The 25,699-nt window shown below is 50.4% G+C and overlaps 1 protein-coding gene across 1 annotated transcript in view; it reads right to left on the minus strand.

Moving 5' to 3' along the window:
- Window positions 353-25,699, minus strand: part of RAB6B (RAB6B, member RAS oncogene family) — a 63,058-nt gene continuing 37,711 nt past the window's right edge. Inside the window, exons 3-8 of the mRNA XM_003132428.5 lie at window positions 12,435-12,488; window positions 12,132-12,237; window positions 10,547-10,658; window positions 9,448-9,541; window positions 6,511-6,577; window positions 353-4,749 (exon numbers count right to left, since the gene is read on the minus strand). Of these exons, the coding sequence (XP_003132476.1) occupies window positions 4,685-4,749; window positions 6,511-6,577; window positions 9,448-9,541; window positions 10,547-10,658; window positions 12,132-12,237; window positions 12,435-12,488 (498 nt within the window). The 3' untranslated portion in view covers window positions 353-4,684. The remainder of the gene's footprint in view (window positions 4,750-6,510; window positions 6,578-9,447; window positions 9,542-10,546; window positions 10,659-12,131; window positions 12,238-12,434; window positions 12,489-25,699) is intronic.

Here is a 25,699-nt window from a genome sequence, read left to right on the forward strand (position 1 = left end):
CAGTCCTGCACCCACCCTTCCTAATCCTCAGCCATGGTGAGTGGAGAGCAGGGAAGATAGGCGATGTCCCACGGCCCTGAGTCAGTTCTGTCTGGGGATTCCCTTTCCATCAGCCTTGAGGCAGGTTGGAGAGGATGCACATGAGCCCAGACTTCATCTTATTGGTGTGTCCTGCCTTTCTCCCTCCTAAGCTGGTTGAGCAGGAGGAAGAAGCAAAGGGCCTTGGGTGTGGAACCCACCACCCAGATGTGAGAGGAGGGTCTTCGTGAGCATGCACTTGAAGAAGTCTGTTTTTTCACACCCCCCCCCCCAGATGATGGCACCACTTAAAAATATTAGACAAGAGGCTTTGTGTTGAGAATTAGGACAGTTTATTGTTTGATCAACATGCTGAGTCTTCCACATTTTACACAGTTTTATGTCAAGTCAATGTGGCCATGTAAGCCTGCTGAGCTAGGCACAGATGAAAATGCCACCCTCTGGGCTCCTCATGGCCAGTCACTTTAATGGGGATGGGTGAGGGGGAAGGTGACACACACCACGTGATACAGGCTGGCCGTCAGTGTCTGGAGGCCTTGCACCAGAGGGAAACATCCAAGCCCCACTGCAAGGAGAAACCACACCCTGCTGGGAGTGTCAACCACTCGGGGGTCTGGTGTCCAGGGAGTTTACACATTGAGAGCCCAAGGTTTTCAAACACTGGACTAGTTCATTTCAAACCAAAAATCCAAAGGGTACCCCAATCTGCCAATCAGAGTGGACTTGGGAACTGGCCGTTTGTTGCACTGGAGCCTGAAATGCACATGGGTTCTTTCCTGCCTCACTCAGAGGCATGGGACAGACTTTTAGGTCCAACCTAGACTAGAGGTGGTCTGAGGAGCACACGTGCCCACAGCCCCTGTGTACCAGTGTGCAGTCACGTTTGTTGCACACGGTTGAGGGATGAAGAGTGGAAACACCTTAGTTCTGACTGCTTCTGGCTGCGGGTGACAATCAGCAAGGCACCCTTCTCGGTCCTGGTTTTCCTGCCTTGGCCTAGGAAGGTTTACGAGCCCTCCGCCCCACTCTGCTGCAGCCCAGGGGACGATGCCTCACATTCTTGGGGGAGAGGTAGTTCGGAAACTCATGCACACACAACCCTGCTTGGTTGGTGCAGAGACACTTCTGCTCAGTCGCCCCTCGTGTAGCTCAGATGCCTCACAGCCCTCGGCTGCCTGTTCTCACATCCTGACATCCTCAGCCACCCTCCACCATGTGAAGGAGTGAGGCTGCTTTGCCTGCAGGACACCGAAGCCAGCGGTGCCACGATTGTCACACCTAGTCCTTGAGGGCAGGGGCTCCCAGCACTGGCTGGCCACCACGAGGTCAGAGACATTGCACCCAAGATGTGTCTTAGTTACCATCACTTCAGTCCTAGTTTTTGTTGCCTGAGACAATGGACCTGACCTGGCCATTGCTCCTCGGGCCTGGGATATTCCAGATCACTTGAGGATGCTGACAGGAAGAGAGTGGTAACAGTGATGGCAGGGAAGCCTCTGACACAGGCTTGCTAACCTTGGACTACACAGCTGGAGTTCTAGCACTCAAGAGGCTACTTTCACTCTCACTCGTGCGTGCAATGATGGATACGCTTCCTGCTTTCCCATCGTATGCCCCACTTCTCAGACGCCCAAAAAACAGATGCTTTGCGCTGACAGCTTTTCTTTGAGATTCCTCAAAGAAAAAAAGAGGACTACAGAAGATGACCCTGCCCTAATCCCAGGTCAGGGCTGCTCTGAGGGTCTGAACCACTGGCTAAACTGAGATCATTTCCCAAAAGGATTCCTCCCCTTTGCCTCATGCTAGCCCACCTGGATTCAAGACAGTGGAATACTCTCACTCGGGGATGCTTAGGAACTTCTTGACACTTTCTCCAAGGGAACCTGATCATTTCGTTATTGAACCTTAACTCTGCATCAAGATCCTGCCTAGAAGCAAGAGGACAGTGATGGCACCAGCCTGAAACAGGAGCCAAGGAACCAATGCCCTTCTGTGCCGAGGTCTGGCTGCCCTGATAGACCCAGGAACGAGGGGTGGAGATGAGGCCCGAGGAAAGGGGCCCCAGGGGACAGTGGGGGGGAGGATGGGAGACTGAGGGGAGCCAAATGCCCTCACCTTCAGGGGCCCACGGGGCAGGGAGAGCCTGGGCTATTGTATCTACTGTGTCTCTTACTGTTCCTCAGGGATGTGCTAGAAAAACAAGTTCATGGTGCCTTGGATATGTGTGTACACGGGAGGGGACTGAATCTCTACTTTTTTTACAAGAAGGTTTTAAGAAAAAGTACTCTTTAGTACCAAGGAAATAAAAAGCCGCCATCCATTCATTCACTGAGACCCTGCAAATGGGGCTGTCCTAGAGGCCACAAGCAATGGCTGTCCCTGCCAGCCAGCCCGGGTGCTGTCACCTGGTCTCCTGTGAATTCTCACGAGGTAAGTAAGCACTCTTCCAACAAGCACCACTTGGGGGTGTGCCATGGTGGGGGTGCTGGCCCACCTGGGCTGCACACCTATGCATATAAGTACAGAGAGAAACGGTGCGCGTATTCCCAGGGGCTACTTTTGCCTGTAGTTAACACATCTATGCATTATTTTATTGATGGCAAGACAATCACAAATTTCAGGACAATATTAAGTATTTCTTATTTCAACACATTGCAGTACTTTTGAATTTCCAAAACTTATCACAATGCAAGTTCCAACTTGAGAGCAGGAAAAACAAGAATATACATTGAGCACATGTATCTCCGTGAGAATGTGTGTGTGTAAGGTGTATACACAAGTCTATCTCTATATATAGTTATGTACACACATATAAAAACTCAACACGTGACACTGGATTACCTTCGCACATTGATCTTTGCCTTCGGGAAAAGCAGCTCAGTGGAAATCCTGCTTCCTCTTTCCTTCACCTGGAGATAAATTCCTCCCTTGAGATCAGCTCTGACGGGGAGTCTCCTTAGCTGAGTGTGTGACAGGCCCACTGAACAAATATCCATGAGTTCTGCCAGGTTCTGCTGCACCTACTGCCTGCCATTTTGGATTAGTTTCTGAGAAGTTTCAAATTCACTGCAAAACCTTGTTGGAGCCCTGCTTTATGGAGGAATTTACCTCCTACCACACCGAGATGGTCATTGAGTTCATTGACGACAAGCCCAACAGCAACCTGGAGGAAGAGTCATTGCCAGCTTGGAGGGTATTTATCAGTTTTGGCCAGAGTCACCACCCACAGCCTTTGTGCTGGTGAGTCTGGGACTCTTTGGAAGGCTGGCCAAGTGGGTTGCATCACTTAGTGAAAGTGAGCATCTTCTTCAGAGATTTTACAGGTAGGTCCTCAGGATGAAGCCCTTCTCAGAAATGAGTCAAAAATGGCAAGGACAGCTTTCTCTGGGCAGCCTTCTGGACACCCCACCTCAGCCCTACCTCAGGCAGCCAGAATGCTGCTACCGTATCTGCTAAGGTCTGTGCACAAAGATTTCAACTGCAATGCGCCAGAGTGGCGAACACACATCAAGAAGTCAGCCTTTCCAGAACAGCACTCGACAGTGTGAGCAACGAAGCATCGGAGAACAGGCACCTTCCAGGTGGCAGTTCTGCAGACAACCCTCCCTTCCCCAGTCACAGAAGGACCAATGCTGTGGGACACAGGCCCCAGCTTCCTGGCATCCAAGGAGGAGGGCCTCAGGGTTACACACGCTGAGCTTGCTCTCACCCTGCCTTTGGCTCCAACCCAGACATGTGTGCTGATCGCTAGACTGGTTGGTTAAAACATATTCAAAACTGCACATCGCTCCAGCCCACAGTTGCCAGCAGCACCCCGTCCTTCCTCCCTTCCAGTGACCTCTTGCTCTGCCGACCACTGAGCGGACCACAGAGAACAGAAGGTTGTCTGTGGCAAGTGCCCTCCACCTGCTCCAAGGCTTTTCAGGGAGGGCAAAGAGGCAGAAGTAATTCCAGTGGGCCCGGGGCCGGCCCCTCTGATGTCCACAAGGCCTTAATGTCAGCTCAGGGCTGTGGCTGATGCCCCACTCTGGCCAGAGAAGAACAGAGTCAGAGCTGCCTCTTCAGAGGCTGTTCCATTCCATTGGTGTTTGGTTTAATCAGGTAGGGCCTGTTGATGGAGCCTGTTTGGTCTGGGCCAGAAGGCCTGGAGTTGGAGCCTAATTAAGTTGCCCAGGTAATTGTTCTAATTTATTGGGCAGGGGGCGGGAGCAGGGCAGAGGTGATGAACCATTAAAAGAGGACAGGAAGGAGGAGGTGTGTGGAAAAGGTTCTCTATAAGTTTACAAATATACAAAAACAAAAAAGCACATCTTTCAAATAAAAATGACAACATTTTTATCTGGCAAAAAGTTGTATACACATGATTTAAATTTTTTTTAAATTTTAACAGTTTTTGGCAATCTTAATAAAGTACAATATATTACAACCAAACCAAAAAATAGTTGTTTAAGTAACAGCTGTTAAGAGTGACGTGATCCCTGATGCCCAGCCTCCCTCCCCACCCCTCCCCGACTCCTAGAGACAGAGAGAAAAGAAAAATCCTCCCATCTGGATAAGCTCGTTTCCCACCCCCCTTAGGAAGCTAACCAATAGGAAGCAACACAACAAGCGAATAGTGTCAAGGGAAGCCGGTGGTCAGGCTGCATTAGCAAGAGCAGCCGCCCTCGCTGGCCGGGGGCTCCTGGGGTTTGTCCAGCTTGATGTCGATCACTGCAGGGGGCGGGGCTAAGGAAGATGACTCTCCCAGAGACACGCCCACCACGGTGGGCCCTTGCTCCCGCACTGGTGACCCCTCGGTTTCCCTTCGTAGCCCCTGTGTCCCTCCGCAAACATGCAAGGGCTCGCTCTGCTTGGCCTGGGTGGGAAAAATTCAGGGTCAAGAGCCCCTACCCTTCCTCCTCTTCCCCAACCCTCCCAACACACCCTCACTTGACCCACCCAAAGCAAAGCTTGTCCTGTGCTGTGGGACCATCCTGTAAACACATGAGATCCATCCTTTCTTAGAGACCTGCCTGGTGACCACTGGTGATGCATCGCTGGCTCCCAGCCGGGCCTTGTTACCTATCATCTCCACCCCAAAGTGCACAGGAGGTGGTGGAAAGCCCCCCTCTTTGCCCCCCACCATCTCCAGGGGCCTGACATGGATCCCACCTGGCAATCACAGGGCGAAGTGAGCCTTGCCTGGGTGGGCACAGCAATCTTGACTCCTCAAGCTCCAGTCCGAGTGTCACTTACATCCTGAGGCTGCTGATGAGAAGCCAAAACCCTGGGGGAGAGCCTCTGCCCAGCCCCCTGCCCTCTCCATGGGCACCTTGGGGCCTGGCGGCTGGAGGAGCACCCAGCAGAACTACCAGAAGAGCAGGTGCAAAACGCACACTCAGGCTGCTCCCTCTGCCCTCACCAGGCTGGAATCCTCATCAGGCCCTGCCTGGCCATGACTGAGGACCAGGCTCTCGGCATGTCAGAATCACCTTTCCAGGGGGTGGAGGTGGGGGGAATGGAGGTTGGGGTTGGGGGCCTGCCAGTGGGGCTGTGATGGGGCTGGGAGGGGGTGGTGGTAGAAGCAGCCCTGCTGTGGGACCTGTTGCCTGCGTCCTAGGGAGGTTATGTGGCCCCTTTGTAAGGATGGTGGGAGAGGTTCCTTCTGCATTAAGTCCTCTTGAAAAGCCATGCTTCTCCTAAAGACCACTTACCACTTTCCTTCCTTGTCAGTTTTTGGCCACTCAGCCATGGCATATATATTCTGAGTATGACTTTGTCCCTAACTTTCCTTATTTTTCCTACACCCCAATTTTCTTATGTACATTTAATCTTGTTTTGTGTGCATGTATGTGTATACACATAAATACCTTTTTTATAACATGGCAGAGTGTAAATAAGCTAGTAAACAGACAATAAAAGGCTGCCACGGGGCAAATCAGACCACCTCTCTGAGCTTCAGTCTCAGCTCTGTGTGTGGCCTGAGGTTTGGGGTGCACTATGAGTGATGTGCAGACCCTGCCCCCAGAGCCGGGGGTAGGGGGTAGGGTGCTGTGCAGGGCTGGCGGGGAAGCAGGCAGGACTTGGGAAGAGATCTGCTGGGGGAGTGGTACAGGAGGTTGGACCGTGCTGAAATCGTGTCTGAGTGTCGACATGGAGATTGTACTTGTCCCCATAAATCTGTGTTCACTGGAAAGAAGGGCAGTCACTACCTCTCAGTACCCCCCGCTCCCATCACACCACACACAGCCCTCTGGCATCGCTACACTGTTTTAGAAGCTTAGGTGGTTCCAGATGGGCAGGGCCTTAAAGACCTCGGAGTTCAGCCTTGTCCCTGTACAACGGGGGCCCACAGCACAGCCATCCGCCAGGAAGGCTAGGCTGGAGACCAGGCGAAGGTCCATCCACTGTTCTATTACCAGGTGGAAAAATCAGTGGAAAAAGGGCTGCTCCAGCCCATTCTTTCACTCGCTTGTCGAAGGAAAAGGATACTCCCTTCTTTGCTTTTCTCCTGGACATTCTCCATTCCGGGCAGAGCCGAGGCCACACGTCGGAAGAGCTGGAGGGGGGGAGAGGCAGCGTGAGCGCCAGCCTGCCGCTCCTGCTCCCGGGGTCTCCCCCTCTGCCTCTGCCTCTTCTCACCCTGGCCGTGGGCTCTATTCTCCTGGGCCACCCACTGCACCCTGGACAGCAGGGGCTGCACCTACCTTCTCTCTTCTGCGCCCCCAGCGCTCTTCACACCAGGTGGGTGGGCCATGGGGTCACAAGGGGCTGCACGTGGGTCACAGCAACCGCAAGGGAACTACTTCGGTGCCGAAAATGATCTCGGCCCTGGGAGACAAGCCCTTGGGTGGGCTTCTGTCCCACTGCCCACCTGGGGACCAGGTGTGGAGAAAGGACTTGCTCTTGAGACAGTGACCATCTCCTCAGGGGGTCCTGCGAGTCTACAGCATCGAGGCAGCTGAGTGCTGGGACCCAGGGCCACACAGTCGCAGTGGAGAGAGACTTCAGAGGGAGTGACGCAGCAGTGTGAATGTAACATTGTGGGCTTGTTTAGGTGTGTGTGTGTGATGTGTACAATGTGTGAAGAGGAGTATGTGTGTGCTATGGATGCGAATGTCTGGCAGCTGTGTGTGTGTGAATCTGTGTACGTGTGGGGGGGGAGGTGAGTATGTGGTGTGTATGTGCACATGTGGGGTTTCTGTGGGTTTAAGTCTGTAAGTGTGTAGTGGAGAACCTTGTGTGTGTGTGTGTGCACACGCACGCCGGGGCAGGTGGGCAGGGAGTCAGGTGGGATGCTGGCAGACATGAAACCTAGGGGCTGACAGCAAGGACAAGGCAGAAGGCCAAGGCTCCAGAAGATTCTGAACGCTCTCCCATCTCCCCACTGACACCAACTGCAGGAACAAGGTGAGCTCTGGGCTCCTCCACTGCGTGAGTCCTCTGAAGACAGGCTGAGTCTTGTTCATGATCTCTCACCCCAGAGCCTCACGAGTGACAGGACCAAAGCTGGGTAGGCACGAGTGGGGAAGCTGATGGTGGGCACGGCGTGGTGTTGGGACCCTGTGGTGGGCTGCAGACGGGGCTCCAGAGCTCAGCAGCAGACATGGAAGGGCATGCAAAGGACCCAGTCACTCCCCCAGCCTTCCTTCCTGGCCTCACCCCCACGTGGCCCCACTCTGCGGGTCTGGCTGTCAGAGTGGGCACAGCCTCGGACAGTGGCCAAGCTGCCAGTTAGAAGGAAGCTCCTGGGGCCTCTGAGAGCAGATAGGATCACGATCACAGTCCGGGAGTCTGCACCACACGGAGACTCCTCTGATCCACACCGGGTTTAAACTGACCACATTCAACTCCGGCTCAGACCATCGCCTGGCTTCCAAAGCATGCTGGAAAGGGGGCATCAGCATCTCCCTGACCCCGACCCCTGGGGCAAAGCCACCTGCCCTATAGACTGCTGGCTTCTGATTCCCTACCCCTAGGCCTTTCCATCAGGGCCGCTCAGGGCAGCAGCCCAGAGTCTCCTGCAGGCCTTCACGGACAGACAGCTTCCTCCTCGAAAGGACACCACGGCCACCCCAGCCTTACACTGAAGAAGGTTGGGAAGGAGATGGGAGTTAACAGAACTACTTCAAGAGCCATCCCATTGCAGTACGGGTGGGGGTGGGGGGCACTGAGTCCTGGAAGCTCCCATTCTGTTCCTTCCCACTCCTCTGCCACCTCCCACTGGCACTGCCCAGAGGGGATAAGCCCTCACTGCATCCAGCCAGCGCTGCAGTGGCAGCCTGCCTAGTGTTCCTGGATACTGCTGGGGGTGGCAGGGCAGAAGTGGCCCCCAGCCAGGCTTTGACACCTCTCCAGCTGCATCTGTGCCCATGCTGGTCCCCCGGCCCAGGCTGCCCTCTCTCCCTGTCACCTCCCCAAGTCCTCTTTTCCTGGAAGACAACAGCTCCACACCTTTTCTGAACCAAAGACTCCCTGGGCAGTCTGGTGGGCCTATGGGCTCCCTTTAAGTGTGTGAAATAAATTAGATCCAAGTTTTATGTAAAGGAACCCATTTGATATTGAAATAAATGTCGAAAAAATATTTGAAGAGAGACTTGTGATGTACCAGTGCCTGTGCTTCCTCACGAACATGCAAAGGATAAGAACAGGCAGGGGGTCTGACAGCCCCTGAGATACTGACTGAGGTGGGATGCCTGTAAGAGCCCCACAACCCTGTAAGGTGACAAGAAACCAGCTGGAACCTCTGTCATGATGCAGCCATAGGTGCTGCTAATGTGGCGTCGTGTTGCCCACCCTCATGGCTGCAGAGGATGCTGGAGGTCTGTTGGAGATTAATGCAGAGACAGGTGCAGTTTTTTTCCTGTCCAAGTCCACTGACTTGTGATTCTATCCCTGGACTCCTTGGGAGTCCATGGACCCTGGGCAAAGCTCCTGCTCTGAGGTACAACCCTAAGCCCACCCCCTCTATGGCTCCTCTGATTCTGATTCCCCAGGCCTCCTCCTGCACAAGCTCCAAATGCATCATGGGTGGGCTCTTTTCTCCAAGCCTGCCTGGCCCACCACAGCCCTGAGTACTTGCTGAGCACAATGCACGGACCCCAAAACGCTGATCAGACTGACTTTCCTACACACCCATCCCAAGTGAGATTAGAGGTAGGGAAATGCTGCTTCTCTCAGCCGCCTGGAGTTGGTGGCCAAAACCCCCACAGCAGCTCAGGGGCCGCAGATCTGATTACCACGTGCGGCTGATGCCACATCCCCGGACACCCTGAGGGTGTGCATTCCTTCCCCCTCCCAAGCAGTAGAGCTTGGGAGGCAAGATGCTGCCCCACCTAGTCACTAGCCCTCAGTTAAGGCAGGACCGGGGCCGTGGCCACCAGTGCCAGAAGCCACCCGCGGGCCCCCAGACAAGGCAGCACATCCCACCTGCTTCACGTTGTAGCCGGTCTTGGCGCTGGTCTCAATGAACATGACGCTCAGTTCTTTGGCGCGCTGCTCCCCCTCCTCGATGGTTATCTGCCTGCAGGGGAGACGAGGGGGAAACCAGCTCAGTAGAGATGTAGCCCCTGGTGGGGGTGGAGGAAGCAGCCTCAGATGAGGAGGACACTTTAGTCAGGCCTGAGGCCAGGGCTGGACCCCAGGGCTCCCTCAGGAGCAGGGGCACAGGGCACAGCAGGACACGAGCTCCCCTCTCCTCCACTAGTTCTGTCCAGCTCAGGAGCAGGCCCTGAAGCAGGTGGCCTGCCGTCCCCTACCTGCCTTTCCCTATGTCACCACTGTCAGACTGCATTTATAAAGTGCTGCCAGCCACAGGATACCTCTCTGGGTGGTACCATCAGCCCCACTGCCCAAACAAGGGCACTGACATTGAGATGATGGTCCCAAGGTCACCTAGCGCGAAGTGGCTGGGCTTTGAGCTCCGCTTTCTTCACTCCAAGGACAGCATTCTAAGGAAGCAGCCTCTAATGCAGATGATTCCCTACGCAGTCACTGTACATTTCAGGAAGCCCTCAATCCATGACCTGCTTTATCTGACCCGTGAGATGAGTGGACAGGTGCAGGACAGGGCACTGGGGTCAGCCCTGGGCCTGGAGGGCAGTATGCAGCAGCCTCTTCGGGGAGAGTGGCACACCCAGACACAGGGATGCACCAGGAAGCTCTGGGTGTTCACGCCTGGGGACTAGGGCCTTCACAGGCATTCCCAGGGGCAGGGCCGGTGGAGGCCGAGGGCTGCCGTGTCTGCAGCCGCACTGTGGCTGGGCCCAGACCATGCACCGCCTGGCCAGCCAGGCACACAGGGCTCCACCCAGCCCTGCCCCTGCCAGGCTGGAAAGTGGGGCTTTAGGGATGACACACCTGTGGGCAAGCCTCTACTGGGTGCTTTCAAACCCCAAGGGGTCCCTTCCCAGATGCAGAGGGATGGGACAGAAAAAGGGTGTTCACCCCCTCACATCCCAGCACTCCCCCTCCAGGAGGAGTTGCAGAGGCATGGAGGGCAGCCCAGCCTCCAGTCCCCTGCACCTACCTCTTGTCGGCCAGGTCCGTCTTGTTGCCCACCAGCATGATGATGACATCACTGCCTCTCTCTGTCCTGACGTCATCGATCCACTTAGAGGTCTGTTGGAAGGAGTTGAGATCTGGAGGTGGAAAGTGGGGATAAAACTGCATGAGAGGAGTTCCCGTCATGGCTCAGTGGTTTACGAACCCAACTAGCATCCATGAGGACACGGGTTCGACCCCTGGCCTTGTTCAGTGGGTTAGGATCCAGCATTGCCGTGAGTGGTGGTGTAGGTCAAAGATGTGGCTCGGATCCCCCGTTGCCGTGGCTGTGGCTGTGGTGTAGGCCAGCACATATAGCTCCCGATTTGACCCCTAGCCTGGGAGCTTCCATATGCTGTGGGTGCGGTCCTAAAAAACAAACAAAAAGAGACAGCCGGGGTGGGGGGGGGGACAGTGAGGTCCCAGGAGCAGGAGGAAGCGGGGGGTGGGGGGGACGTGTACCCACAGATGCTTGAGGGGTGGGCAGGAGACCAGACCAAGGCCTGGGCCTTTCTGAAGATGCCTAAGTGCTTGTGGAGCTGTGCCCCTGGGCCCCTGAAAGCCCTTCACGTTGCTGAGCTGCCCTCTGGGGACAGGAGGTCACAGTGCTTGGAAGGCTACTGTGTCATGATTTGCTACACAGACTAGTGGTTTTAGGGCCCACCTAAGGTCAGACATGATTTTGGAGGCTCAGAGCAGAGTGAGAAATGGGTGCATGAACTCAGCTGAGTTTGGAAACAATGTGACACTGTGTGTATGTGACCACAGCAGCTCTGAGGGCAGGCATGCCCTTCAGAGCAGCCTCCACCCACAGGAGCTCAGAGGGGTTTCTGAAGAGCCCTTCGAATAAGCAGTAAGGCAGCCCCAGGGCCAGGCGAAAGCCAGGAGAGGCCAGGCGTCTCAGGGTAGCTCCCTCCTCAGTCAGAAGCTGGGACAGGCCTCACGGAGGAGCACAGGGCAATGCCCAAACCTCAGGAGCCTGGAGACCCAAGGGGAGGCTGCGGGACCCTGGGCTCCTTGCAGCCTGAGCCAGGCCACAGGAATGCAGGCCCTCCCAGGGCCCAGGGCCCACCTGATCTCAGGTGTGCAGGGAGCCTGCGGTCAGGGAGAGGGGTGGAGAGATGGGGCGAGCACAGCCAGAGATGGTAGGCCTTGGCCTCCTCCCACCACAGATGTGACTGCAGCCCAAGGGCTGGCCCGGTGTGAGGCATTACACCTACCTGGGCGGGGGTGCTCGGCCCCGGGCCCCACCCCTTACCCCCATCCCCCTCAGGGCTATTCATTGCTCTTGAGAAGAGCAGCTTGGGCCAACAGCGCCACAGTGTGTGAGAAGCACAGCCCACTCACGGCCCTCCCGGACCCACTGGGCCTCCCCTCCCAGGAAGCCCCGTGAGGAGCTGGGGTGCCGCTGACAAAACTGTGGCTGCAAGGTCAAGGTTGGCCCAGGGACCTTGACACACACACACACACACACACACACACACACACACATTGCAGCCTGCCTGGTGCTGCACCTGAGCCCCGGAGCCCTTGTGAGCTGCCCCCGTCCCGGCACCCAGCCCCACACTCACTTGTGATGTCGTACACCACCACGGCCACCGTGGAGTCCCGGATGTAGCTGGGGATCAGGCTGCGGAACCTCTCCTGGCCAGCTGTGTCCCAGAGCTGCAGTCGCACCTGTTGCAGGGAGGGCAGGAGGCTCAGGGGTAGTGAGGTTCTCATGGTGGGGGTGGGGGTTGGGGGAGGTCCCGGCTCTGTGATGCCAGCACTGCAGCTCTGGACAGGCAGGGCTCTCAGTGGCACCCAGGACGGGCCCAGGCAATAGGTCCCAAGGAGCCCTCCCAGTCCTCCCGGGTCTCCAGTCAGGCACTCACCGTACGATCCTCCAAGTACATGGTTTTTGACAAGAAGTCAATCCCAATGGTTGCCTGTTAGAGAAAAGCCCAGAAAGGTCAAAACTGAAAGGTCTCAGGCAAAGGGGCAAAAGCTAAGTGACAGAGGAAACCTGAGTTCCGGCCCTGTAGAGCCTCCTCAGTGACCTGAGACTGCTTACGCCCAGCCTGCTGCGTGACAGAGAACTGAACTTCTATTTCGCTTAAGCCACTCTTATTTGGGGCTTCTTTTAACACAGCCTAACTCCATCCTAATGAATAGAGCAAAGAATCACAGAGAAACGATTCCTCAAAGGTAGGCAGCGTGGGCACTGATGTTCTCATTGATAACGTAACAATGATAACCCCATTTCCCTTCACCTGTGCTTCCAAGGAGGTCAGAGAAGTCACAGGTGACATGACCAAGGACTGTGCCATTTGGATCAAGCCCTGGTAAAGCTCGACCCAGTGGCTTCCATAATCATAAACACCATTTCCTGGACACACATATACCTCATTATCCTTCACAACAGCCTGACTGAATCCGTGGTAATGAGGAAATTAAGGCCAACTTCTTATCTCTCCAGCTCTCTCACACCTTTAGTCCCACGTTCACACTTCTTCTCTATCAGAGAAGCACCTGGTTCCTTCACTGTCCTGTTCTAGTCACACTCCCCACCCAACCAGGCTCCTGAACCACTACAGACCTTCCCACAGCTGTAGAGACTGGTGTCAAAGCACAGGCATTGTCCTTGGATATGGCTGAGCCACCATCTCTGCTCAGAAAACATCTAAGTTCTGCTTCCAATAATGGCTAAGAGGCCAGTATCAAACCAGCCCTCCTATGGATAACTATTATAAACTCTGGACAAATACAAGAAATAACAATTGTAAGCACTGAAGAGGAACCAAAAGTGGGCAGAAAACAGTGAGTTTACAATCTCTAAAGAAAGGGAAGAGATCTAGGTGAGATCTTACATTTAACCAATTTCTCCCCTGAAGTAACCTTCTAGTCCTACCAAGTTAGATGAACTTGGTAAACACCTCAGGCTTTTCACTGAACCCTAGAAGGACCAGCTCTAGAAGAAAGGACATCAGCTCAGGACTAAGGGTTACATAAGAGTTCTAGGGGAGAAATCAAAAGAGACCTATCTTAAAGTTTAAGCATGGAAGGTAAACCGTCACCCCCACACACAAAAAAGATAAGCTGCCCATAATTTAATTTCCTGTTGAAATAACTCAAATCTCTTCAGAGGAAGGCTAACAGAACCCAAGAATATCTACAACTTATTATTCACAATGTCTGCCACACAATAAAAAATATTAGACATGAATATGTAGGATATTCCAGCCATAATCAAGGAAAAAACTCAAAAGAAACAGATTCTCCAGATGATTCAGATGCTGGATTAGCAGACAAGGACTTTGTTATAAGTATATTAAAAACATAACGAAAAAGATGAGTATGATGGGTGCATTTCAAGAGGTATATGGAGACTAAAACAAAACCCAGAAATCTTCACATGAAAAAACACAACATCTGAAATAAGAATGCATTGGATTTGAACAACGAGGACACTTCAGAGGAAAGGGCAGAAACTGAAAGACAGACCTAAACAAATGCTCAGACTGAAGCACAGATTTAAAAAGGGTGCAATAAAAATACACAGACCCTCAAGAACTTCTAGGACAACAGAAAGTGACCAGATATATGTGTAGGTGGGGTTTTAGAAAGAGACTAAAAACAGAATCAACAAAAAATTAAACAAAAACAGCCACATATTTTCCCAATTTGATTAAAAACATCAACCCACAGTTAAGTGAACCTAAAACAGGATACAGAGAAAACCATACCTACTATGCAAGTCATAGTCAAACTGCCAAAAACTAAAGATAAAGATAAAACCTTAACAGCAGCTAGAAAAACAGCAAGACACAATTTATACGAGGAAACAATGACAAGAATGATGGTCAATTTCCCTTCAGAAACAATTGAGGACAGAAGACAATGGAACAACATCTTTCAAGTTCTAAAAGAAACAATGACTGCCATCACCTGTCATGTCAGCCTAGACTTCTATAGCCAGTGAAAGTTTCCTTCAACACTGAAGGCAAACTAAAAACACTTTCAGTTCAGGAAAAGCTGTGATAAATTTGTCATCAGTGAGCCCTCATTACAAGAAAAGCTTTAGGTTGAAGGGAAATTTTACAGATGGAAGTTTGGATCTTTAAAGAAGGAATTTAGGAGCACCAGAAATTGTAAGTCTATGGGTAAAAAAAAAAAAGAAAAGAAATGTGACTTGTCCTTGATCACATGCCTCCATCCATATCAGCAACAATTCATAACATCCTCCTCTCTATTTTTTTTTTTTCTGTCTTTTTAGGGCTGCGCCTGCAGCACATGTAAGTTCCCAGGCTAGGGGTCGATTTGGAGCCACAGCTGCCAGCCTACACTGCAGCCACTGCAATGCAGGATCCAAGCTGGGCATCTGCAACCTACACCACAGCTCACAGAAACACCAGATCCCTGATCCACTGAGCAACACCAGATCCCTGATCCACTGAGCAGGGATTGAACCCATGTCCTCATGGATACTAGTTGGGTTTGTTACCTCTGAGCCACGAAAGGAACTCTCTCCCCTCTATTTTGCCCCCATTCCATCCTCAATGCAACTCTCTCTCTGAAGATGGCCTCAAATCTTACTTTACATTAGGTATAAACCACTTCAATCCCTTGCTTTTACCCTCTAATATAACAAAGGTGATAACCACAGTGTCAATGACTAAACATCTGAGTACTTATCAGCTGCCAGACATTATGCTACGTGCTTTATATGCATTAATTTAACCCTGATAAGTTATGCCGTGAGTTACATTCTTTAGTTTTCATGTGTTTCTGCTAAGAAAACTGAGGAAAGTTGATGCCTGAACAACATGAAGGTTAGGAGCGCTGATCCTCTGCCCAGTGGAAAATCTGTGCATAACTTATAGTCAGTCCTCTGTATGCACTTTGGTTCCTCCATTCAACCAACTTCAAATGGTGTATCACTGGAGTATTTCCTACTGAAAACAATCCAAATCTAAGTGGTACAGTTCAAGTCCATGGTGTTGAAGGATCAACTGTATAAGAGATGATAAATTACTTGCCTAGCATCAATAGCTGGAAATGGCAGAGCCAGGATTCAAAGATATTTGCAAAGTTGTCTACATATGTCCAGCCACAATTCCACATCCCTCTGGGCTCTGAGCATCTGAGCTTTCCCCTGTCAAAGCAAGCTTCTCCTTGGGGTTCTCTTGGCTCTGGCCATCAGCCATCAAGGATCTTTTTTCTGTCTTCAACCCTTCATTCTCTGCTCACTCTTTCTTTTAATCCAAAAAACATTCTCAAAATCCTTGCTCCCTTAAAAAAAAACTCTTCCCTATTACCAAGTGGCTCTCCAGCTCTCTGTCAATCTCTCACCTCTCTTCACTCAGTATGCTTCTTGGAAAAGGGCCCCAAACCACTGTCCCCACTGCCTCTCCTCCCACCCATTGCTCAGTGAAGGTAGTCTGGCTCCTGGCCCTCTGCCCACTGAGGCTGCTCTGGCTGTGGTCGCCATGGCCATTCATCTCCAAGTGGTCAGATTCAACTGGATGTACTTGACCCAGTGGAGTAATCCTTTTCCTTGACACTCTTCTTTCCTTTGCTTTTTGTTATACCACTTATTCCTGGCTCTCCCTGCCTCCCTAGCTGTTGTTCCTTACTTGTCTCCTATGGGATCCTCTTTTCCCTTCTCTGTCTCGAAAATGTTGGCATTTCCTACTGCTTTGTGTCAGGCTACCTCATTTACTGCCACAGCTTCAAAAAGGATGTACTGCTGGCAAGCCTACATCTCAGGTGTCGCCTCTGTCCTAAGCCCCAGATCCAGGTTACCAACCACTTACTAGACATGTCCATCTTGACCTTGTCCTCTTACTAGACCCAGATCCAGATCTTACTAGATCTTACAGATCTTAACTGGATCCAGATCCAGGTATTCAACTGCCTACTAGACATGTCTTCTGGACACGGACACACTGGACACACCAGACATAGCATGTCCCACACTGGGCCCACTGTCTCCCCCCAGGCTTACTTCAATTTTCCCCACATCCCTGGGTGCCCAAGCCTCTGGAAGCCCTCTGGAGGTCCCCCTCTTCCTCTGCTCTCTCATCCACTCCCTCACAGCAAAGGAATCACTGAGTTGATAAAACTCTGCCATCTGTCGGCTTCTCTCTATCCTGCCAGCACTTCCCCAGCTCAGTCCTCCAACTTCTTTGACCTGAATAACCTTAACAGTTTCCTGACTGGTCTCTCTGCCCTCAGGTTCTCCCCTTTATAATTAATCTTTCATACAGCATTAGCGTTCTCTTTCTAAACATTAGTCTGACCATATCTCCCCTAAGAAACAGTCCAAACACTTCAGCCTTGCAAGGGGCCTGCCCCCGCTTCCCCTGACTTCACTCCTCTCTTGCCCAGCTTGCCTTTACACTTTAGTAATAATACTGTGGTGAGAATTCCATGTACACAAGTCACTGTGCTTCTGTGCCTTTTCTGTTTTTGTTTTTTGGGATTTCTTTGTTTTGGTTTATTTTGGTTTGTTTTAGGGCTGCACCTGCAGCATATGGAGGTTCCCAAGCAAGGGGTCGAACTAGAGCTGCAGCTGCCAGCCTACGCCACAGCCACCGCAACACCAGATCCGAGCTGCACCTTCAACCTCCACCACAGCTCACCGCAATGCTGGATCAACCCACTGAGCGAGGCCAGGGATCGAACCTGTGTCCTCATGGATACTAGTTGGGTTCATTACCACTGAGCCACAATGGGAAGTCCTCTGTGTCTTTTCTAGTGCTGTTCCCTGCTTTTCTAGTACTCTTCCACAAGGTTAAAACCTATTCAGGGATGAAGATCTAGCTTCTCTGCAAGTCATTTTCTGAGTTCTCAGGTTGGCCTAGGGGCCCCTCATTTAATGGTTTCTCTACTAAACTGGAAAGATCCTTATTCTTGTCAGTCTCTCCCACTGGCCAGTAGTTGGATAATTCTTAATATGTAACCCATGGACCACTTGCTTCAGAGTCATAGAGGGAACTGTTAAACCTGCAGCTTCCTGAGCTCAGCCCAGACAGAGAGAACCACAAGTTCTGGGGTATCAATCTGGGAATCACCCAGACAAGCCCTCATGTAACTCATATATACAGTCAAGTTTGCAAACAACTGCCTGGACACTGAGCTCATGCAGTAATCAGTCTGAGGAGGTTGTGGTACCCAGAAAGAGGGGCAGATTCCTTGCCTGGATGAGGGACAGGGAGATGCCCAAGGGGCAGAAGGGGCTGATCAGGGATGAAGGAACCAAGGCTCACTCAGAGCTGAGGTCATACAGGTGGGAGTGGCAGAGCAGAACTGGAACCCAGGTCTCCCTGACTGTTGAGCTGTACTCCCTCTGCTTCCTGAAAGCCCTTCGTTTCAGAAGCTGTCACTGTGCCCTCAAGCTGTCACTGAGTGCAGGGAGGATCACATCCTGTCTGGATCCCTATTGTCAGAATCTATGGTCATTAGCCATGATAGCTTGGCAGAGTGCACATCAAAGGAAGTTCATTTGCATTTTAACAACAGCAGCTCTCTAAGGGCACAAGAGAAAGAAGAACTTTTAAGATGGCCTTGGTTACCAGAAATTTTCTAGCTCCCTGGGATTATTTACTTTTCCAGGCACAGATCACAAGCAGTTGGCTCTACCCCACCACCAGCTGGAGCCCATCTCTCCCAGACAGGCCAGAAATGCAGGGAGAAGGTGGCCACAGCCTTCCCTGGGCAGCTCCTTTCTGGCAAATGATGTAAGTAATAAATACCCATTCTTGTCTTTACTCTTGAGTGCCTATGATGTGTTAGGCACAGACCCAGACAAGCCCTGGCCCCTGCCTTACACAGAGCTCTTCCCTCCCCTGGAATATGCTCTTCCACATGGCTAATACCTATTCAGAGTTCAGGATTCAGCCTTGAACTTCCAACCATATGGAGGAGCTAAGATTAGCACACAGAACTATTGTCCCTGACAGACGGACAGGATGAGTGTAGTTTGAGGGGCTTTAGGAGGAGGAGGAGCTTGCTTCTGATTGATTTCTTAAGGAAAGGCAGGGCAACTAGGCCAGTCCTTGAGTGAACACTAAGTTTCCAGCAGGAAGATGGGGATGTGGTGGAGAAGCATGGGGAGTAAATCCCAGGTTCTGATTTCAGTGATGGCAGAGCTCCTATCAGACCAACCCACTTGCAGGTTACAACTATAAATTCTGAGGAAAATGTAACAAACAATTATCTGAAGACACTGGCACGTGGCCATGAGAGGGCAGAATCTGAAGGGGAGTCAATACTTAAAAGAAGAGAATAGGAGCTCCCACTATGGAGCAGCAGGATCAGCGGCATCGCTGGAGTGCCAGGACACAGGTTTGATCCCTGCCCTGGCACAGTGGGTTAAGGATCTTGCGTTGCCACAGCTATGGCGTAGGTAGGTTGTAACTGCAGCTTGGATCTGATTCTTGGCCTGGGAACCCCATGTGCCACAGGGCTGTCAAGAAACAGAAAAAAGAAGGCGAGGGAGAAGAAGAAGATGACGAAGACGAACACACAGAAGAAGCAGAAGCAGAAGAAGAAGAGAATAGCCCTGGGTGAGGCTCCTGTTTTATGACTGTTTACGCACCCGAGAGCAGCCCTGACTGGAGCTGAGAGGTGGCTAAAATTCAGCAAGAAACCCACAGTCTTAGTGGTTGAAAAATGAGAGGGCAGCTTAGGTAAGGCTATTTAGCAGTCAGAAAGTATGGAACATCCTGAAGATGAGAAAGCCAGACAGGGCACCTCAAATTCTACATGTAAATGCTGCCCCAATCTCTGGCCCAAACAGACCACAAGCAGCCTACCTAAGGCTGAGAACATACAAACAAATCTGAACAAAACTTGAAGTTGCTGTCTAGAACAGGGAAGAGAACTAGGGTCCAGTGACTATTCTTCCAAAGGAACAAACAGAATCCACAGTCTTAATCACAATGTGCAGGATATAACTCAAAATGACTAGACATATGAAGTAAAAGGTCATATATGAGAAAAAAGGGAGTAAATGGAGACCAACCCTGAGGTGGCCTAGATGTTGAAAGTAGCCAAGCAGAACAGACTTGTGGTTGCCAAGGGGGAAGGAGAGAGAGTGGGATGGACTGGAAGTTTGGGGTTACTAGATGCAAACTATTGCATTGGAGTGGATAAGCAATGAGATTCTGCTGTACAGCACAGGAATTATATCTAGTTAGTCACTTGTGATGGAACATGATGGAGGAGAATGTGAGAAAAAGAATGTACATATATATGTGTGACTAGGTCACTTTGCTGTACAGCAGAAATTGACAGCACATTATAAATCATCTCTCGGAGTTCCCGTTGTGGCTCAGTGGTTAATGAATCCTACTAGGAACCATGAGGTTGTGGGTTTGATCCCTGGCTTTGCTCAGTGGGTTAAGGATTTGGCATTGCCGTGAGCTGTGGTATAGGTCAAAGACGCGGCTTGGATCTGGCGTTGCTGTGGCTCTGGCGTAGGCTGGCGGCTACAGCTCCAATTAGACCCCTAGCCTGGGAACCTTCATATGCCATGGGTGCAGCCCTAGAAAAGGCAAAATAAATAAATAAATGAATAAATAAATAAATAAACTCTAATAGAAAAAAATAAAAATCTTAAGTCTACAAACAATAAATGCTGGAGAGGATGTGGAGAAAAAGGAACCCTATTACACTGTTGGTAGTATTGTAAATTGGTGCAACCACTGTGGAAAACAGTATGGAGATGCCTCAGAAAACTAAACATCTGACCCAGCAATCCCACTCCTGGGCATCTATCCAGAGAAAACCATGACTCACAAAGACACATGTACTTCGATGTTCATTGCAGCACTATTGGCAATAGCCAAGACATGGAAACAACCTAAATGTCCATCGACAGAGGAGTGGATCAAGAAGATGTGGTACTTATACACAATGGAATATTACTCAGCCATTAAAAGGACTGAAACACGGGCATTTTTAGCAACATGGATGAACCTAGAAATTATCATGCTAAGTGAAGTCAGCCATACAATGAGATACCAACATCAAATGCTTTCACTGACATGTCAAATCTGAAAAAAGGACAGATAGAACTTCTTTGCAGAGCAGATACTGATCCAACAGACTTTGAAAAACTTATGGTTTCCAAAGGAGACAGTTTGGGGGTGGGGGATGTGGTGGGCTTGTGAGATGGAAAGCCTATAAAATTGGATTGTGATGATCATTGTACAACTATATATGTAATAAATTCATTAAGTAATAAAAAAATTTTTTTAAAGAAAAAAACTTACAAAAAAAGAGAAAGTAGTCAAGCTTTTAAAGTAGCTCATATAATTATGCTCAAATATACAACGAAATACATGCTCATAATGATACAATATGTGAAATTTTTAAATGAATGCTGTGCTTAACCACAGGCAGCAGATGACAGATGAAACAGACAATGAACTTGAAAACAGAGCAATAGAATTTATCCAAAAGGGAGTGCCCGTTGTGGCTCAGCAGTTAACGAATCTGACTAGCATCCATGAGGATGCAGGTTCGATCTCTGACCTTGCTCCATGGGTTAAGGATCCGGCATTGTGGTGAGCTGTAGTGTAGGTCACAGATGCGGCTCGGATCCTGTGTTGTTGTGGCTGTGGTGTAGGCCAGTAGCTGCAGCTCCAATTGGACCCCTAGCCTAGGAACTGGGAACTTCCATGTGCCGCAGGTGAGGCCCTAAAAACCAAAAGCAAAAAAAAAAAATTATCCAAAAGGATAATATGGGGACACCAGACAAAAAGAACAACGAGCTACCCAGATAGGCCACACTCACCTACAAAAGGCCCAAGAAATCGTGCTGATCTCCATTTCCAAGGTCAGCACAGGTCACACAGTGTGTGAGTGTATTGATGGGAGGAATGTGGGTGTGAGTGGATGTCAGGAGACACATGATAAGTGCAGAGACACACTCGTGCATGCAACTACCTATATATTTGCATGTGGAAGTTTGCATATGTGGGTAGGACTGGGTGTAAGATGTTTGTGTGGGTGTGGGTATGGGTATGGGTATGGGGTGGGGAGGGAGTCATTTCTACTATGAAGGTAAAGCCCAGATCCATGATGCGCCCACAGCCCTGGGGATGCCAGGAGGCTGAGACGCTGAAGTGACCAGGAGCCTCCATGGGGGGCGGGGGGGGGGACATATTTCTGCCAGCAAATCAAGGCTCCCTGTCAATGCCTCCAAGGACAGACTATGGCCAGCCCAGAGGATGTGATGTGCAGCAAGTAGACTGCCCACCCAAATAGACCTGGCTGGAAGTCATGTGCCCAGGGCCTTGGCAGAGCCTGAATGCTGAAAGTCTGTGGTGGAAATTTGCATGGTAATTTGCATATATTGACTCAAGATTCTCTTCTCAGGAAATCATGAAAAGGAGTGTATGTGTGTCTTCTTTTAGCCTTGGCCTGTGGCTGGGGAAGCATCCGTAAGTGGCAGAAAGCAGCTGGAAGAGCACTCTGTTGGGAGTGTCCTGAGAAAATGACAGCCTCTCTGGGCCGTATCTTCTCATCTCTAAAATAAGGATAATCATCAGGGGAGTTCCCTGGTGGTCGATGATTAGGACTGAGGGCTTTCACTGCTGCTGCCTGAGTTCAATCTCTGGTCTGGGAACTGAGATTCCACCTCAAGCTGCTGCACACCATGGCCAATACATACATACATACATAAAAGGGGGATAATCACAGCTTCCTTCAAGCATTCCTAGATCAAATGAGTTAGATTGCATGAGAGTATTCTATATAAACAAAATGAGCACTGACCAACTGATTGAGGGATTTCCAAGAGAAGCTGTAGAAACCCACCTACCCCACAGAGAGAGCCTCAAGCAGTGTTTCTCAGGCTGGTTACGTGGAACACAGCCCCATGAGGAAGCCCTGCTACAGGATGAAAGTAAACTGTGATCAAATGTTTCTGGGAAAGGCGGCCTATTCAAGCCCATAGTGGGGGGCCATAAAGTCCACCACCACAGTAAAGGCTCTGAGAAGTCCTGCACTGAAGAATCATGAACAATTTCATGTAACTCAATGTTTCCCAAGCTTCTTGGTCCTGGGAACTTTTGTACTTGTAACCCCTATTCAAACATCCCAATAAATGTGCTCCCAGCCTTCAGGAATGGCTGCTCCACCACTGGAGGTGGACTCCCAGGGAACTATGGAGTTTTGGCCACAGTCTTCATCCTCTGTACTCTATTTCCTCTTATGAGGTCTGCAGTAAGTTATTCTCACTGGAAATTATTCCACAGGGATGTAAAGAGGATATCAAGACAACAGGAGCAGCAGGCTTAACTCTGGGGACTCTCCCGCCAGCCACAGCCACCACAATCCTCCCTTCCCCTCCTGGGCTGTGCTGGGTGAGCCTCCTATACTGCCCGATGGCACTCTGAGGAGGCTGGGCTGCTTCCTGCTCTGATTAGGTCACCTCAAAGCTGGCAATGCTTGTTTATTCCCTTAACATTGCCATATTGCCAAGTGCTTATGACAAATGGCAGGTACTTCATTTTATACAAAACAAGAGGAACCTTAACAAGGACAGATTTCACGGCTGCACCCACATTTATCTTCTTCTGACGGTGGTGTTCAGCAGTGTTAATAGGGGCTCAGACACACAGTGCAGAATGATGGCACATGACAGGCCTCCCTCAGCATTTTGGGAGGCGCCATTGGCCCAGCAGATCCCTCAGGAAAGAGATGTTTCCTCAGGCACTTGTTGAAATCATCTCTGCTATGTGCATTTATTATGAAATGTAATTTGGCATCCACATTCTGACAAGGCACAGTAATAAAGTCTGCGGTGGAAATTTGCATGGTAATTTGCATATATTGACTCAAGATTCTCTTCTCAGGAAATCATGAAAAGGAGTGTATGCATGTCTTCTTTTAGCCTTGGCCTGTGGCTGGGGAAGCATCCGTAAGTGGCAGAAAGCAGCTGGGCATGACAAGCCCTTGACAATGAAGCTCTGTACCACCAACCAACAGATGAGAGTATCGGGGTAAAGTCATGCAAATTAGCATGCAAATGAGGCTGGCAAAACTTAGGGATTCAGACCAGCCAGTGGGTGCTGTCGGGTGGCTGGGGGAAAGAGACAGCAGCCTCTGGAAAACATGCAGAGCAGGTCTGTCCTCAACAGCAGCTCAACCAAGTGCTGTAGGGGAGGGGCCGCTGGCTCTGGAAGCCACAGCGCAGGTACCTGAATTCTTTCAGACACCTCAGCCTCAAAGTCTACACGGACCTGTGAGACTTTCCTCCCAATGAGGAGTGGCCTGTGCTAGTCACCACCCAATACAAATATTCATTGATTGCTCTTTTATTTCCTGACTGTTCTCTGAAACATCAACCAAACAACATGTACCTTCCAACCTTAAAAAGAGGGTTGTTTCATCAAAATTAGTTAATCCTTTCAAAAGTCACACAGATGCCCACCTATGGGATGTATGGCCTGCAGCTCCCTGAGGGGTCTCCCACAGGGTCACAAATGGATCCATGAACAGTTCCTCTCCTTGGCTCTTAGGGAGAAAGATGTTCTGGGGGGTGGACTTTTGAGGGCATCTAAGAGCTATCCTACGAGTAACCTAAGAAATGAATCAGGAAGGCTTACTAAACCTGGAGCAGTTGCATGATGGGTCCATCTCACTTATGAACACTAGAAGGCGCTATCAGACACACCCAATACTGATTGGCAACCTCCCATTCCTTTGCCAGCCCAGAAACTGTAAAAGTGAAATTCTGCTTTCCCAGACTCTCTAGAGGATAGCAGAGATCAGCGATCATGTGACTCAGTTCTGGCCAATAGACATAGGCTGCAGTCTTCTGGAGGAGAAGGGGATTCTGGGGAAGCTCTTGCTATCTTTTTCTGCAGAAGTGATGCCTGGAGCAGCAACAGCCAGGCTGCATGAAGATAAGAACCCATAGAACAAGAAGACAGAACAGAATGACAGCAGGGCCCTGAGCCCTGCCTGATGGCATCACCGCATAACGGGGCCACCTCGAGTCCCACCATGACTTCTTGCATCTGCAAAACCAAAACCTTTCCTTGTTTAAGATGCGGTTAGTCAGCTTGCTCTACTAGAGGCTGAATGCATTCCTAACTTGTATATGCTTGACAAAAGAGAGGGCGAAAAGGACAGGGAGAGGAGGAAGAGAAAGAAAAGATGTTAGAGCAAGTCTGCCCTCAGACCAGTCTCAGGTCAATGTCCAAAAGGAGCACCCGGATGACTGGTGCTCCAGTGGGTCTCTGAGGGCAAGGTCATCTTGCCAAGCTGCCTGGCATTCAGGGGCATTTCACTATAGAAGATTGTCACCTCACATTTTTATCTCGGAACCAAATGTTTTGCAGAAGGTGGGACTCTAGCATACTGATGGGATAAAATCCTCATGTTGCCAGTGTTAACCAAGGATGGAATCTAGGTTTGGCCAGAAGTATGGGGCACTGGCATTATCTGGCAGAATGCCATAGCTCTGCAGACAGGCGCGTGTTGAGAGGCCCACAATTTCCCACAAAAACACCTCATCAACAGTTGTTAATATTCACAATTGTTAGCTTCACTTCATCATTAGCAACTTGGTTTGTTGTGGGGTTGCTGTTATTTTGTTTTGCTCTTATTAAGTGTACACACATTTGTATCAAGTGTTTTTGGCCTATAATTTTCCATCATCAAGACATTAAGACCTCCATGGGCTATGTTTAAATGCAAATGAACCACATTCCTACTGCTAAAGTTTAAGGCCATTGATCTAGGTAATGTAGGGGTTAAATCCCATCCCAATAATTTCCAGCTTAATAAAAAAAAAAAAATGCACTACTAAGAAACTGGGATGCTGGCCCAGAGTCTCTCAGGTCAGTGACCGACTAGGTATTTGAACTCGGGCTTCTGCAGGCAACACTGTTTTCAAGGAGAAAAAAAGAGCTGATAGATAAGAGAGTGCGCCAACTCTTTCTTTTTGGTGTGTAATGTCACTCTGATCACCTGGACAGGGGCAGAAGATCCTGCCCGTCTCCCCAGGCGTTGGGTGGTTACCTAAACACCACCTGGGGATGAGGCAGGAGATAGATGGGTCTTAGGCTGAGCAACCAGAATCTGTCCCCTGTGGACGGATAATTTCAAGATAAAGATGACAGCAGGGAGCAAGGAGGTG

This window comes from Sus scrofa, chromosome 13 (assembly GCF_000003025.6).
Source record: "Sus scrofa isolate TJ Tabasco breed Duroc chromosome 13, Sscrofa11.1, whole genome shotgun sequence".
In the NCBI taxonomy this organism is placed as follows: Eukaryota; Metazoa; Chordata; class Mammalia; order Artiodactyla; family Suidae; genus Sus; species Sus scrofa.